General features: G+C 40.4%; 1 protein-coding gene across 1 annotated transcript in view; it reads right to left on the bottom strand.

Moving 5' to 3' along the window:
• Positions 1-11,874, bottom strand: part of MYO3A (myosin IIIA) — a 312,359-nt gene that overhangs the window by 58,908 nt on the left and 241,577 nt on the right. The window contains exons 30-31 of the mRNA XM_082259576.1: positions 7,214-8,111; positions 4,527-4,671 (exon numbers count right to left, since the gene is read on the bottom strand). Of these exons, the coding sequence (XP_082115702.1) occupies positions 4,527-4,671; positions 7,214-8,111 (1,043 nt within the window). The remainder of the gene's footprint in view (positions 1-4,526; positions 4,672-7,213; positions 8,112-11,874) is intronic.

Raw genomic sequence — 11,874 nt, 5'->3', positions numbered from 1 at the left:
GACTGCTATAGCCGATATGGCCTCTGTGATTTCTAGGGGAACTGTCATATTGGTGTCAGCATATATTGAGGGTGGAGATATACTAATGCATGATCATATGTTGGGAGAAATGGATGTGTTCCTTCTGGGAACCTTTTTCTAACAACTTATAAATACAGGTAATTGCTTTATAACTATGTGATACCTTCATATTGACATCTAAAATATATTAGCTAATCCCTTAGAACTATATATACACACATGACATTGCAGGTTGTTTGTTCCCTTTGGAGGATAGGATATTGAAATATGACCTAATAGCTTTTTACACCAGATATTGTGATTTTTCAAGTGGCTCTTAAAGTGATACTAAAGTCTCATTTTTTTTCTTTAACAATAATAAATGTAAAATGTTATTTACCTGCTCTATGGAGTGGTTTTGAACATAGCAGCCCAGATCCTCCTCTTCTCAGGTCCCTTGTCGGCACTCCAGGCCCCTCCCTCCTGTTGAGTGCCCCTACAGCAAGCAGCTTGCTATGGGGGCACCGGAGCTGAGCCGCAGCTCTGTGTGTCCATGCAGACACAAAGCTGTGGTTTGGCCCCACCCCCTCTCAGGAGGGAGAGTCCCAGACAGCTGAGGCACTCGTACACAAGATGGGGCTCAGGTGAGTATTAGGGGGGCTGGAGGGGCTGCTGCACACAGAAAGTTTTTTTATCCAGATGCATAGAAAGCATTAGGATAAAAAAAAAAAAACTTCTGCCTTTAGAACCACTTTAATTAAGTAAGTAATAGGATAAGAGTGATATCCTATAAATATATAGCTGGTTTGGCTATTAGTTACTTACCTATCCCTCCTCTTTTGCATAGGGCTTTATGCTATGCATTATTTCTGCCGTACTGTCCCAGGCATTCCTTTTGCACCCTATACTATACCACCATCTTCATGTCATACTCACAGGGCAATAATCTTATGATGCAGTTGGCACAGTATGTTTTTCGTTGATTAGGATTACCTGTTATATGTTATGTATTGATTATTTTACCTTCTCTTTTGGATAGGCCAATTTTCTTTGCTGCCAACACAATGAGGTCCTGAGGAAGCAATTAAATGGGAAACGTGTTGACCTCTTGCAACATATAGCAAAGGTTTATTTCTGTAGTCCTACTGTATGTTCTATATCGTTCAATTACAGTATTATTTCATGGTTTTATTACTGTCTTTTTATTAATATTTTGTAATAAACATTTATTTATTTTTTATAATAATGTCTGGCTGTTCCTCTCTGGTACCAGTAAAGTCCAATATTGTTTGTTTATTCTCTTGGTAATGTGTATTCATGGAAGAGGTACCCTTTAAATAGCCCAATTCTAAAATTTAGCACTTTTTCGGGGAATACATTAAATCCCTAATGAATGATACTTTTTGAGCGCTATGACCCTTTCAAATTACCTGTTCCAAATTCAAAAATTAAATTTTTAGTAGCTATACTGACACCTGCGGAACATCCAGGCAGTTCCCAATAGTACCACTTTTACAAAGCTGGGTTATTAATGCACTAAATGTTACAGGCAGGTGTGAAGAAATTTTGTAAAGAAAGAATGCATTAAAAAAATATATATTTTTATTTTTTATTTTATCACTTTACAGAATGCAAAGTAAGCAAACAGAAGAAAAATTTAAATTAAATCAATATTGAGCGCTACTACTCTTTGGCTTTAAACCTAAATAAATTCTTAAAGCGGTTGTAAACCCTATAAAAAAAAAAATAAAAAAAAAAAAAACCTGCAAGACAAAGGCATAATGAGCTAGTATGCATCGCATACTAGCCCATTATGTGTAACTTACCTTAAAACGAAGCCCCGACACGGACCCCCGGACATCGATGCGGGCGCTACCATGATCCCTCGTCGTCTCTTCCGGGTTCGGCGGCTCCGGCGCGCTGATTGGCCGGAAGAGACGGCTCCGGCGCGCTGATTGGCCGGAGCCGCGATGACGTCACTCCCGTGCATGCGCGCGGGAGTGATTTTTCCGGCAAGCTCCCGGCAACTTAATTGAAGGTCCCCCCGGACCTTCAGAGCGCATGCGCCGCTCGCGCGAGCGGCTGCATGCACTGTAAATATCTCCTAAACCGTGCCGGTTGAGGAGATATTATTTGTACCTACAGGTAAGCCTTATTATAGGCTTACCTGTAGGTAAAAGTGAAAAAAGCGGGATACTACCACTTTAAGACTAGTTCACACTAGAAGAAAATTAGCAAACATTTTCATCCAAAGAGCTTTCGTACGATTTTCGTATAGTGTGTACACAACTTTCGACAGCCAATTATGAATTTTCGCACTTTCGAAGGGACAAACTCCAAATTTTTTCTTGTACGGGAAAAGAAACTAACGATTTTCGTTCAATGTGTACCTTTTTGTACAATTTTTGTGCAAGAAATATCAGAAAATAAAGACTGCCCATGATCAGAAACAATAAACAACAAAAAAAAAGCCTTTGTTGTACAAGAATCTTTGTACAAATTTTTGTTCATCAGTTCCGATTTACTGTGAAACAACGAGGAAAATCGGACGATCGTTCGCCCGATTTTCTTATAGTGTGTACCCCACTTTACACTTGGAGACTTTGTAAGGTTGCACAAAAGCAAGGATTTTGTAGGATAAGGTGTATAGTAAGGTGTAGGGTGAAGCACAATCATTAACTAAAACAGAAACAACTGGAAGAGACCCAGGTAAACTCTGCTACTAAGGTGAGGTTGTGGAAGTCAGTTTCTTGTCACAGGTTATAAACCATGACAAGACTAAGCAAAGCAAAAAGACACAAAGTAGTTATGCTGCAACAGCAAGCACCCCCCCAGGCAAAGATTTCAAAGCAGACTGGGGTTTCAAGATGTGCTATTTATGCCCCTTTTGGAGAAGCACAAAGAAACTGGCAACATTAAGGCCCGTTCATACAGTGGTTGGCCAAGGAAATTTAATGCAGCAGAAAGACACCTCAATGCCTACTTGGAAGATTTCCAGAAAACCAGTGGGGCCCAGCTACACCCATCTACTGTCCGGAGAAGTCTGGCCAGAAGTGGTCTTAATGATAGAATCGTTGCCAGAAAACATAGGAACTGGGGTGCATAAAAATTTCACCAGGTGTTCTGGACTGATGGAAGCCAGCATGAGTAGGGGGCATGTTGACTGGCCAGACATTACGTCAACACGCCCCCTAATCGTGCTGGCTTCCAGTGTATCTACGGTTCTCCTACAGCCACTGGGATACTGTCATATGCGCATACCTATGATATTGATGTAAGTGCAACCTTTAATAAAGCCTTTCTTATTTTTATCTGGATTACGCTATGTGTCTCCTTCCCCCCATTTCTCATTTACATATATGCTGTCCATGGTTAATCTCTCATGGTGTCTGTCGGATGTGAGGAATGTTCGCCTGGGATCCTGCCTCTTTACTATGCTATATTGCGCTTCGGGCCAGTTCATTGATTTGAATGGCCACCGTTCTCTGGTAAGCAGCCCATTTAGCCTTTTTCTCACAGGTGTCACCTCCTCCTATCTCACATCGGGAAGAGCCATCTGAGACATCTTATATATACCCGCTGGGACTTGTGGTGCACTCTGGGTGTTGCACTGTATTACTGGAACTTCATTGTTTTTCTTACTACTTGGTTCACTTTTTTTTCATGGACTTTATTTCATTTATTGAGGACTTTGTCCTTATTATATGGTCAGAGACTGTTTTGCACATATTTCATATTTATTATTGTATGGTATTGATTTATATCACTGTTTGATAGCGCTGCACATTATATCTACAATTTGAAATATTTGCCTGTAGTAGGAGGCAGTTTGTTTGCCGAAGGCAACAGTGAAGCAAGGTGGAAGTTCCTTGGAAGTTTGGGGCTCCATTTCTGCAAATGGAGTTAAGAGATCTGGTCAGAATCAGTGGTGTCTTCAATGCTATCAAATACAGGCAGATACTTATCCATCATGCCATACCATGAGTGAGGCATGTGACTGGCCCTAAATGTATTCCGCAGCAGGACAATGACCCCAAACGAGGAACAAGGAGACCTGGAAGTGATGACAACATAATCAAGTCTATCTGGGATTACATGAAGAGACAGAAGGATTTGAGGCAGCCTACATTGACAGAAGATCTGTAGTTAGTTATCCAAGATGTTTGGAACAACCTACCTGTTGAGTTTCTTCAAAATCTGTGTGCAAGTGTACCTAGAAGAAGTGATTCTGTTTTGAAGGCAAAGGGTGACCACACCATATATTGTTTTGATTTTGATTTTCTTCTATTCATTTACTTTCCATTTTGTTAATTGATAAAAATAAACGATTTCTTCTAATTTTGAAAGCTTTCCTATTTACAACATTTTTTCACAGCTGCCTAAAATTGTTGCACAGTAGTGTATATATTTTGTGTATTTATGTAACTTTATGCCAAGAGTTTAATTCGAAATTCAACTACCTTCCTCGTCTCAAATTCTGTTACCAATGTTTTCTGAAAAAAATAAAATAGCCAGTAAAATCTTACCATTTCCATTTTGATGGAGAACATTGTCTCTCATGGTCCCTCCTCTCAAATAATCAGCAGTACTTTCAGGGTTCAGGTCAGTGGTTAGAATAATATCATTCAACTTTTGTTGTAACTTTAAATAGTTCTCAGACAACATAGAGATCTAGAAAAAAATGAAAATATGGAGACAGACATTGACTGAGTACCAATGTAATGTGAGGATTTTGCATTTACATCAACTGCCAATGTAACAGACTAGTTTACATTCACCACCAAGTGCAGGGGCCATTTACACTGACTACCAACATAACATTGGCTTTTATGAAGGTGGGCTGTGCATTGACCATCAGTGTAAAGGGGGTAGGAAAAGGAATGGTGCCTAGACTAGCACAGAACACCAGTAAGTAGGATTTAAAAAAGATGTTCAGTTACAAAAGGGCCTGTAAGGCCCCATTTACTTATTGTTTTGCGGGAATCAGTGCTCCCGCTTGTGATTCAGAAAGAGCGTGTTTCTGGCTGTTGCGCATAGGACAGTCAATTCACTTCAATGGGCTGCCCTATGTGTATTTGGGTGCCAACACCTACTCCTTTTTGGGCAACAAGTTTTGCGTGATTTTCAAACAGGTGTTTTGCAGTAATTGCAGCACAAACACACTGCATTTGGGATGCCATTAAGAATGATGCCACCAAAACACATATTATGTGTTTTGCCACGATTTGGAACCATGGCGATTCTGACGGCGATTCCAGATTGCCAAGTGGGCCTTATCCCCATTGATATTTGGATGATTGAGAATAGCGAGCAGAATCAGCACATATCTGCCCACAATTTCAAATTGCGGCAAAACTCCTCTTGAATGGCACCCCAAACGCAATGCAATTTTGCTGCGATTGTTGTGTGACAAATGCAATCAAGTGAATAGGCTGCCATATGTGTGACATGCAGAAATCCATGTGAATCATGCTTTTAAAAACACAAGTGGGAATCTGTATTCCCGCTACACGATATGTGAATGGGGCCTTAATGTCACATCCAGGGCAAAGGTTCATGATACCTAATTAGCAGATGTTATCATGACATGTAACGCATTAGCTGCCAATTTCATTGGTTCGTGTGCACCGACAAGTAAGGGTGAAAAACTGATCATGCGATCAATATTGTACACCATATTTATCTATGACACCCAAAACAATTAGGCTCAATGAACATGGCCTCATAATAATAGATTTTAAAAAAATTGCTGCAGCAATTATAAGTGCGTATATGCATATGCACTAAGAGTTTTCCCTTAGTCCCCCTGCAAAGTCCCACAAATACTGTATCTGTCAAACCTGTCACTGAAGCCCACCTAAGCAGCTTCCTGTAATGGTGTGGGAACGGTACTGCACTGTTCCTGAATTCATAGCCGAGTTGTCACCTTCATGTAGGCTATGTTTGCTTGCAAAAAACTGAAAAATTGTTACACGGCTATTGGCAGTCACTGCTGATTTACAAGCATGTACCTTGTTACCTGGCCACATCTAGCTCTGTCCACTGCTATCTAGATTGGCAGCAGTACTTCCATTTCTGTAAGGCTCCAACTGTGAGCTGCAGTATCTGGGAGGGGAGCGTGCAGGATACAAATGAAGCAGGAGTTGGCTCAGTCAGGGAAAGAAAAGCAAGTTTTTTGTTTACCTTTTACAACACGGTAATTGGGTTTTGGACATGTTTAGACCGTCATACTGGAGCTTTTAGCTGTACTTTAAAGCATGCATTATTATAAGCAAAATAGCCCAACAAGTGGTACTGAGCTTGAAGCTTATGTTGTTATATTATAAGAGAATCTCACAAGAACAAACATTTTGTTAGAAATACATGATTTGAAAGTTATGAGGCAGAACTGTTTGGAGCCATTTTTTTGGCGGCATCATTTAGGAAAATAAGATGAGCAGACGCACAAAGTGGGAGAGAGACAGGAGAGCAGGGTGCAGTGGGGGGAATACTAGTGAGGATAATGAAGGAAAGGGTAAAAGTAACACATCCTTGATAGATGCAATGAAAAGAAATCTAGAGAAAGAACATAAGAGATATCAGGGCAGCTTCAAGAACAAGCAAAGCCCTACCTAAAAATAATGGCATGAATGTGCACTATGTTAGCTTACAATGGATCTACTGGCCTGAAGTGCTGGTCTAGATAATACACAATCATGTAAATCCTGATGCATGTGCAGTTCTTGGTTTTGTTTACTAATGTCTGACACAGATTAGCCCCCTGGTGCAGCATATCACATCTTGTGACCTTGTACAGACAGAAAGGACAACTAGTTAGCAATACCTATTAAACGCAGGGTTTTCTTACCATTCGACTATTATACCATCACTACTACCTCCATATAGTAAGTATGGTCATTGGTTTAGGATATGCACTATAAATTTCACATAACCAGGGAACCCTTTTGTGTGCCCACTCCTTTCTGATGTCCAATATGGAGAATGCTCATGAAGCAGTAAGAACTCCTCAGTGGCCATCAACAATGCTGTCATTGGATAGTGGGGAAAAATGGCTAGTAGGGCATAGCCCTGAAGATGTGTCTTACTTAAGACATTAGAATGCCCTAATGAGAGATTACTCTCATTGTGGTCCAAGCACATGGAAATGGGTTTAGGGTTCATAAGGAATTGTAGGGTATACTCGATTTACATGATACTTTTGGTGAGTTCCTACCTGCTCTGTGAAGAATGCAAGATCCTCAATCTCCTTTAATACATTCTTTTTCCTGTTATTTCCTTCCCTGGGCTCTGTGGTTTTTTCATTTTGTAGTTTTCCTTCTTTCCTCAGTCTCTCCCGCTCCTTGAACCCTCTGTAGTTACTTTGTATTACCACTGCTGCCTTCGCTTCATCATCTTGGGTTTCCAGATGTTTGTTACTGTTTCCATTGGGCTTTCCATTGCTCTGAGATAATGTATGGCCAACCTCTGAGTGGTGATTATTTTGTACTTTCACATCTACAGAATGGCTCTCGGGTTGAGTGTCGGGTGATTGGGTTGTGTTTTGGGTTGTATTTTTCTGTCTCTCTTCCTGAATTTTCTTTCTGTCTCGATAGCCACGGTAGTTGCTCTGGATGACTAAGGCAGCTTTATCTTCTTCTTCACTACTTTTCTCAACATCTGCATTTTGTACTTTCACATCTTCAGAATGGTTCTGGGGTTGACTGTTGGATGATTGGGTTGTTTTTTGGGTTGCATTTGTCTGTCTCTCTTCCTGAATTTTCTTTCTGTCTCGATAGCCACGGTAGTTGCTCTGGATGACTAAGGCAGCTTTATCTTCTTCCTCCTTACTTTTCTCAACATCATTGTGATTACTTTCCTGCTCAATAGTTTCTTCTTTAGCAAGAACTGAATTGCCCATTTCTAAATTTGAATTGTTCTGTTCTTGAATTTGTTGACGTTCAGCTTTTATTTGCTTCCTCTGTTGGTAGCCTCTAAAATGACTCTGGAGGACAACAGCTGCTTCCTCTTCACTTTGTTCATTCTTAGGATCCATGATCTCTACTTTCTCTTCTGGATGATCATTTGTTGGAATTTCATTTGCGTCCATACATTGCTTTCTCTTCAGTGATTCCCTACCAAAATAGTATAATTTTAGGCATAGGCAAGGGGCGTGAATAAATGTACTGTATATAACAATCATGACAAAAGAAAAGGCTTAGAGGGAGTTGCTGAACTAAGTTCTCCCAGGTGAGGGAGGAGAAAGTCACAGCATGCATGAAGAAAATGAATGAGGTGACATTATGTGCACATATTCACAATATTTGATAAGCTATGCACACGATTATTACATAGTTCCACAGTAGTTAGGATTTGTTAATGTGCAACAGGATTCAATATAGCTAATAAATCACTCAGAACTAATGATTGTCCAAGTTAGGCATGCATAATCAAGTCAAATTTAGATTAACCCAATGAAACGTGTAACACCTATGTAAAAGTTGACTTTAGGCAAACAGTTGAAGTGGATCTTTCCCCCCAAAAGCTAAATTTCCATGGGCCTGCAGCTATGCATGCTGATTCATAAACATCCTTATAGAATATGCAAACCCAACATTTTATTCCTGACATGTGCCTGCTACTTGTATAAAAACTATCCTGTTCTCTGTGTATTGCTTCTTTTGTGTGAAATCCCTGGTGATCCTGCCAGCCATTCTGCTTTCCTGTTAAAAACGGACCACACTAAGCAGTAGAACACACCGTGGTCAGTTCTCTAGCTGTGCTGGGATCTTAGCCTGCTCTCCTCCAATGATCAATCCTGTCCTGACTCACCCCACCCCCTGCACAGCCATTCTATTTTAAACTGAATGGATTGTTTCACAAGGTAAGGCTTTGCAATCACTTTAAGTCATATAGAAAATACAAAGCTTTATTTGTTTAATTACAGTGAACTGATTTCCATTTCCCAGTGAGATGAAGCACTGGTGACATAGCCACGAGTCTGAGTCAAGAGCATGTGCGCTCCTGCTCTGCCATAGCTGCTGGTTCCAGCATCCTAGTTTTGACTGTGGCATTCTCCTTTTCTGTCTACCTGCAAGGTAATTGATTATGGCCAGACTATGGGTGAAGACCAAACCTGTTATAAGCCAGCCAAGCCTGCAGTCTCATGCTTGTCATAGAGTGTGTGTGTTTGTCTGCCCTGCTCTGCTAGATAGTTTTTCACTGTGTATGACCTCGGATCGGAAAACGACTAGTCTCTGACCTCTGCCGGTCTTTTACCTAGACTGTCATTGAACCATTTTGCCTGTCTGCCAACCTCAAGTACCTGTTTGCTTTGCTCAATTCATTCATTCCCTGGCATGGTGGCTAGGCACTATAGCAGTGTATATAAGTCCTAGGGGCAACCGAATATTGGTAGGCCTGCTTGCCTTATGGGAAAGGGGTCTGCTATAGGTGAAAAACCACCTGCCTTTGGGGTAAGTGTGACATTATCACAAGCTTTTACCAAAAAAATGTTTCTGTCAAGATGAACTCTACACAGGCTCATTTATTTGCTGAGGGGCTTTGCAAGCTGACACGCCAAGTCCAGGCACTGTCTTGGCATGTGAACGCACCTCCAGCAGTAACTCCGGAACCAGAACCCAAGGTTACTTCACCTCATTGTTTTTCTGGTGACCCCCATAGGTTTTCTAATTTTAAATATAGTTGTATGTTATACTTTGAGCTTAGGCCACGTTCTTCTGGTTCTGAAGCACAGTGAAATAACCTGATTATTACATGGAAACCCCCAGTCTTGGGCTTTTAGTCTCCAAGCAGATGACCCAGCCAGAGGGTCAGTTGAAGCTTTTTTCAAGGCTCTAGGTTCACTCTAGTGTCTGACCACCTGCGTTTTGGCTCTTGCCCCACAGGTGTCCCCATGAAAAGGCTACAACACTAGTGCCTTCCAGGGATATCTTGTTTCTAAACTATGAGATCTATGAGAAACTATGAGATCTTAGAGGACAAGAAAGGATTTTTTTTTTTTTTTTTTTTTAACAGATCATTATAATGTAGTTATTGTGCATGATCAGGCACATGACGTTTGCGCCTCATCTTGCAGATGTGCTATATAATATTATCATCATATTACCATCTGTTTAAAAAAAAAAAAAGGAAAGCCCTTCCTTGTTAGATTTCACTTTATTTTTTCAGCAGATGAGTCTAATGTGTTATATTGCATGTGCAAGGTGAGACACAAATGTCATTGATGGGCTGGCAGAGAAGAAGAAAGAAGTAGCCGGCCTCCAACGGGGAATGTCCATGTCCACCTTCATATACACATCTGAAAATTGTTTTGTCTTTTATCATTTTGTTCAAAATATATTAAATATTTTTAGTTATGGCCTAACTGTATTAAAGTGTCACTAAACCCACATCTAAAAAAACGATCAAAAAGTGCTGTATTACATGCTGTTCATACTCTCTCAGTCACTATGAGATTTGTTTTCTGTATTCTGCAAAAAACCTGCTTGATCCTGTTGCTCTGTATCCCAACCTTCTGTTCATGTCCCCAATTCAGCTAGGGATTTTGCAGCTATTGAGGCAACTTTGCCTCAATAAGGCGTGGTTTGTTACGTCAATACGTCACTTCCGTTAACGGTGGTTTGAGCCGTTGGAACGCGGAAGCATCGCGGCGAACACCTATGCTGATAGTGAACTCCCTAAATGTGAGTGAATGCTATTTTCTCTCAACCAAACTACCATATACTACGCAATGGAGGCTTCTTTTGTGTTCTAGTGACCGAGGAATGGCTGAGTCATCTGCCTTACGTGTGCGGTAAGCAGTGGCGCTATCTGTGGGGATCCACAGGCGCCACATCCATTATTTAAAAAGCACTTTATCACTCACGTGGTTTACTGCTATATTAACACTCAGCACTTTATATGCATATGTGATATATGTTACGTACACTAAACACAACCCATGCATTATTTATTGAATTTTAACTAGCACGTAGCACTTTGTATTTAAAGGGGCACAGGTACTGTATGCACTATATGCACCTTACCAATACGGATATTTTTATGCAGTTTATTTTATTAATGCGCACAAAACACATTTTTTACCATTGAATATATAATAAAGTGATAGCGCCATTCCCAACATTGTGCACCTTTTTCAACTTTGCACATGCTCAGTTTTCAGTGAGTTTCAATTCTCAGCATTTCCTCCCTATCACATCTAAGCAGCCCATGTAACTATAGAGTCACACATGTAGATGTATACACAGTGGCAAATGACAGCACACTGCCTTCTCCTCCTCCTCCTCCATGCCTTTTAACCAGCTAAACACAATGGGGGTGGGATATTACATGTAGATTAATGGAGGCTTCACCTCCCTTGTATTCTAAGACACAGCCTGTGACTGGCAGAAATCTTCCCACACACTGTTATTGCCAAAAAAATAATAAAGATTTGATTTCAAATATATATTTGTATGATAATTTAAAACAGTTTATTGATATAAATTATTTATTTTTACCCTGTATCCCAAAGGCTGTTTTTTTTGAACATCTGGCCAGCAGCAGAGGACTAGAAGCTCCTCCTGCTTATGTTTCCTTGCAGACAGGTTGGGAGAGACCTGGGTCATGTGACAGCTTATGTCGATTAAGAAAAGGGTACTTAAATGATTTATTAAAAAAATAATAATAATTACAGTGCCATCATCCACATACAGAAATAGAAGGGACAGTGGGTGTTTAGAAACCCTTTAGATTGTGTTTTTTATATCTGCCTAGAGGTAAGGTAGAACTATGGCTTCCCATTAAAAATTATGTGCTGTAGTACTTAACTGTAGGTGCATCTGCAATTACTATTTTTCCCTAGTCTCAAACATGCCTATTAATCCTGCCAGTGAA

Source organism: Pelophylax lessonae, assembly GCF_965119305.1.
Source record: "Pelophylax lessonae genome assembly, chromosome: 5".
Taxonomy (NCBI): Eukaryota; Metazoa; Chordata; class Amphibia; order Anura; family Ranidae; genus Pelophylax; species Pelophylax lessonae.
The sequence above is the reverse complement of the archived record's forward strand: the minus strand, read 5'-3'. Positions and strand labels throughout refer to the sequence as shown.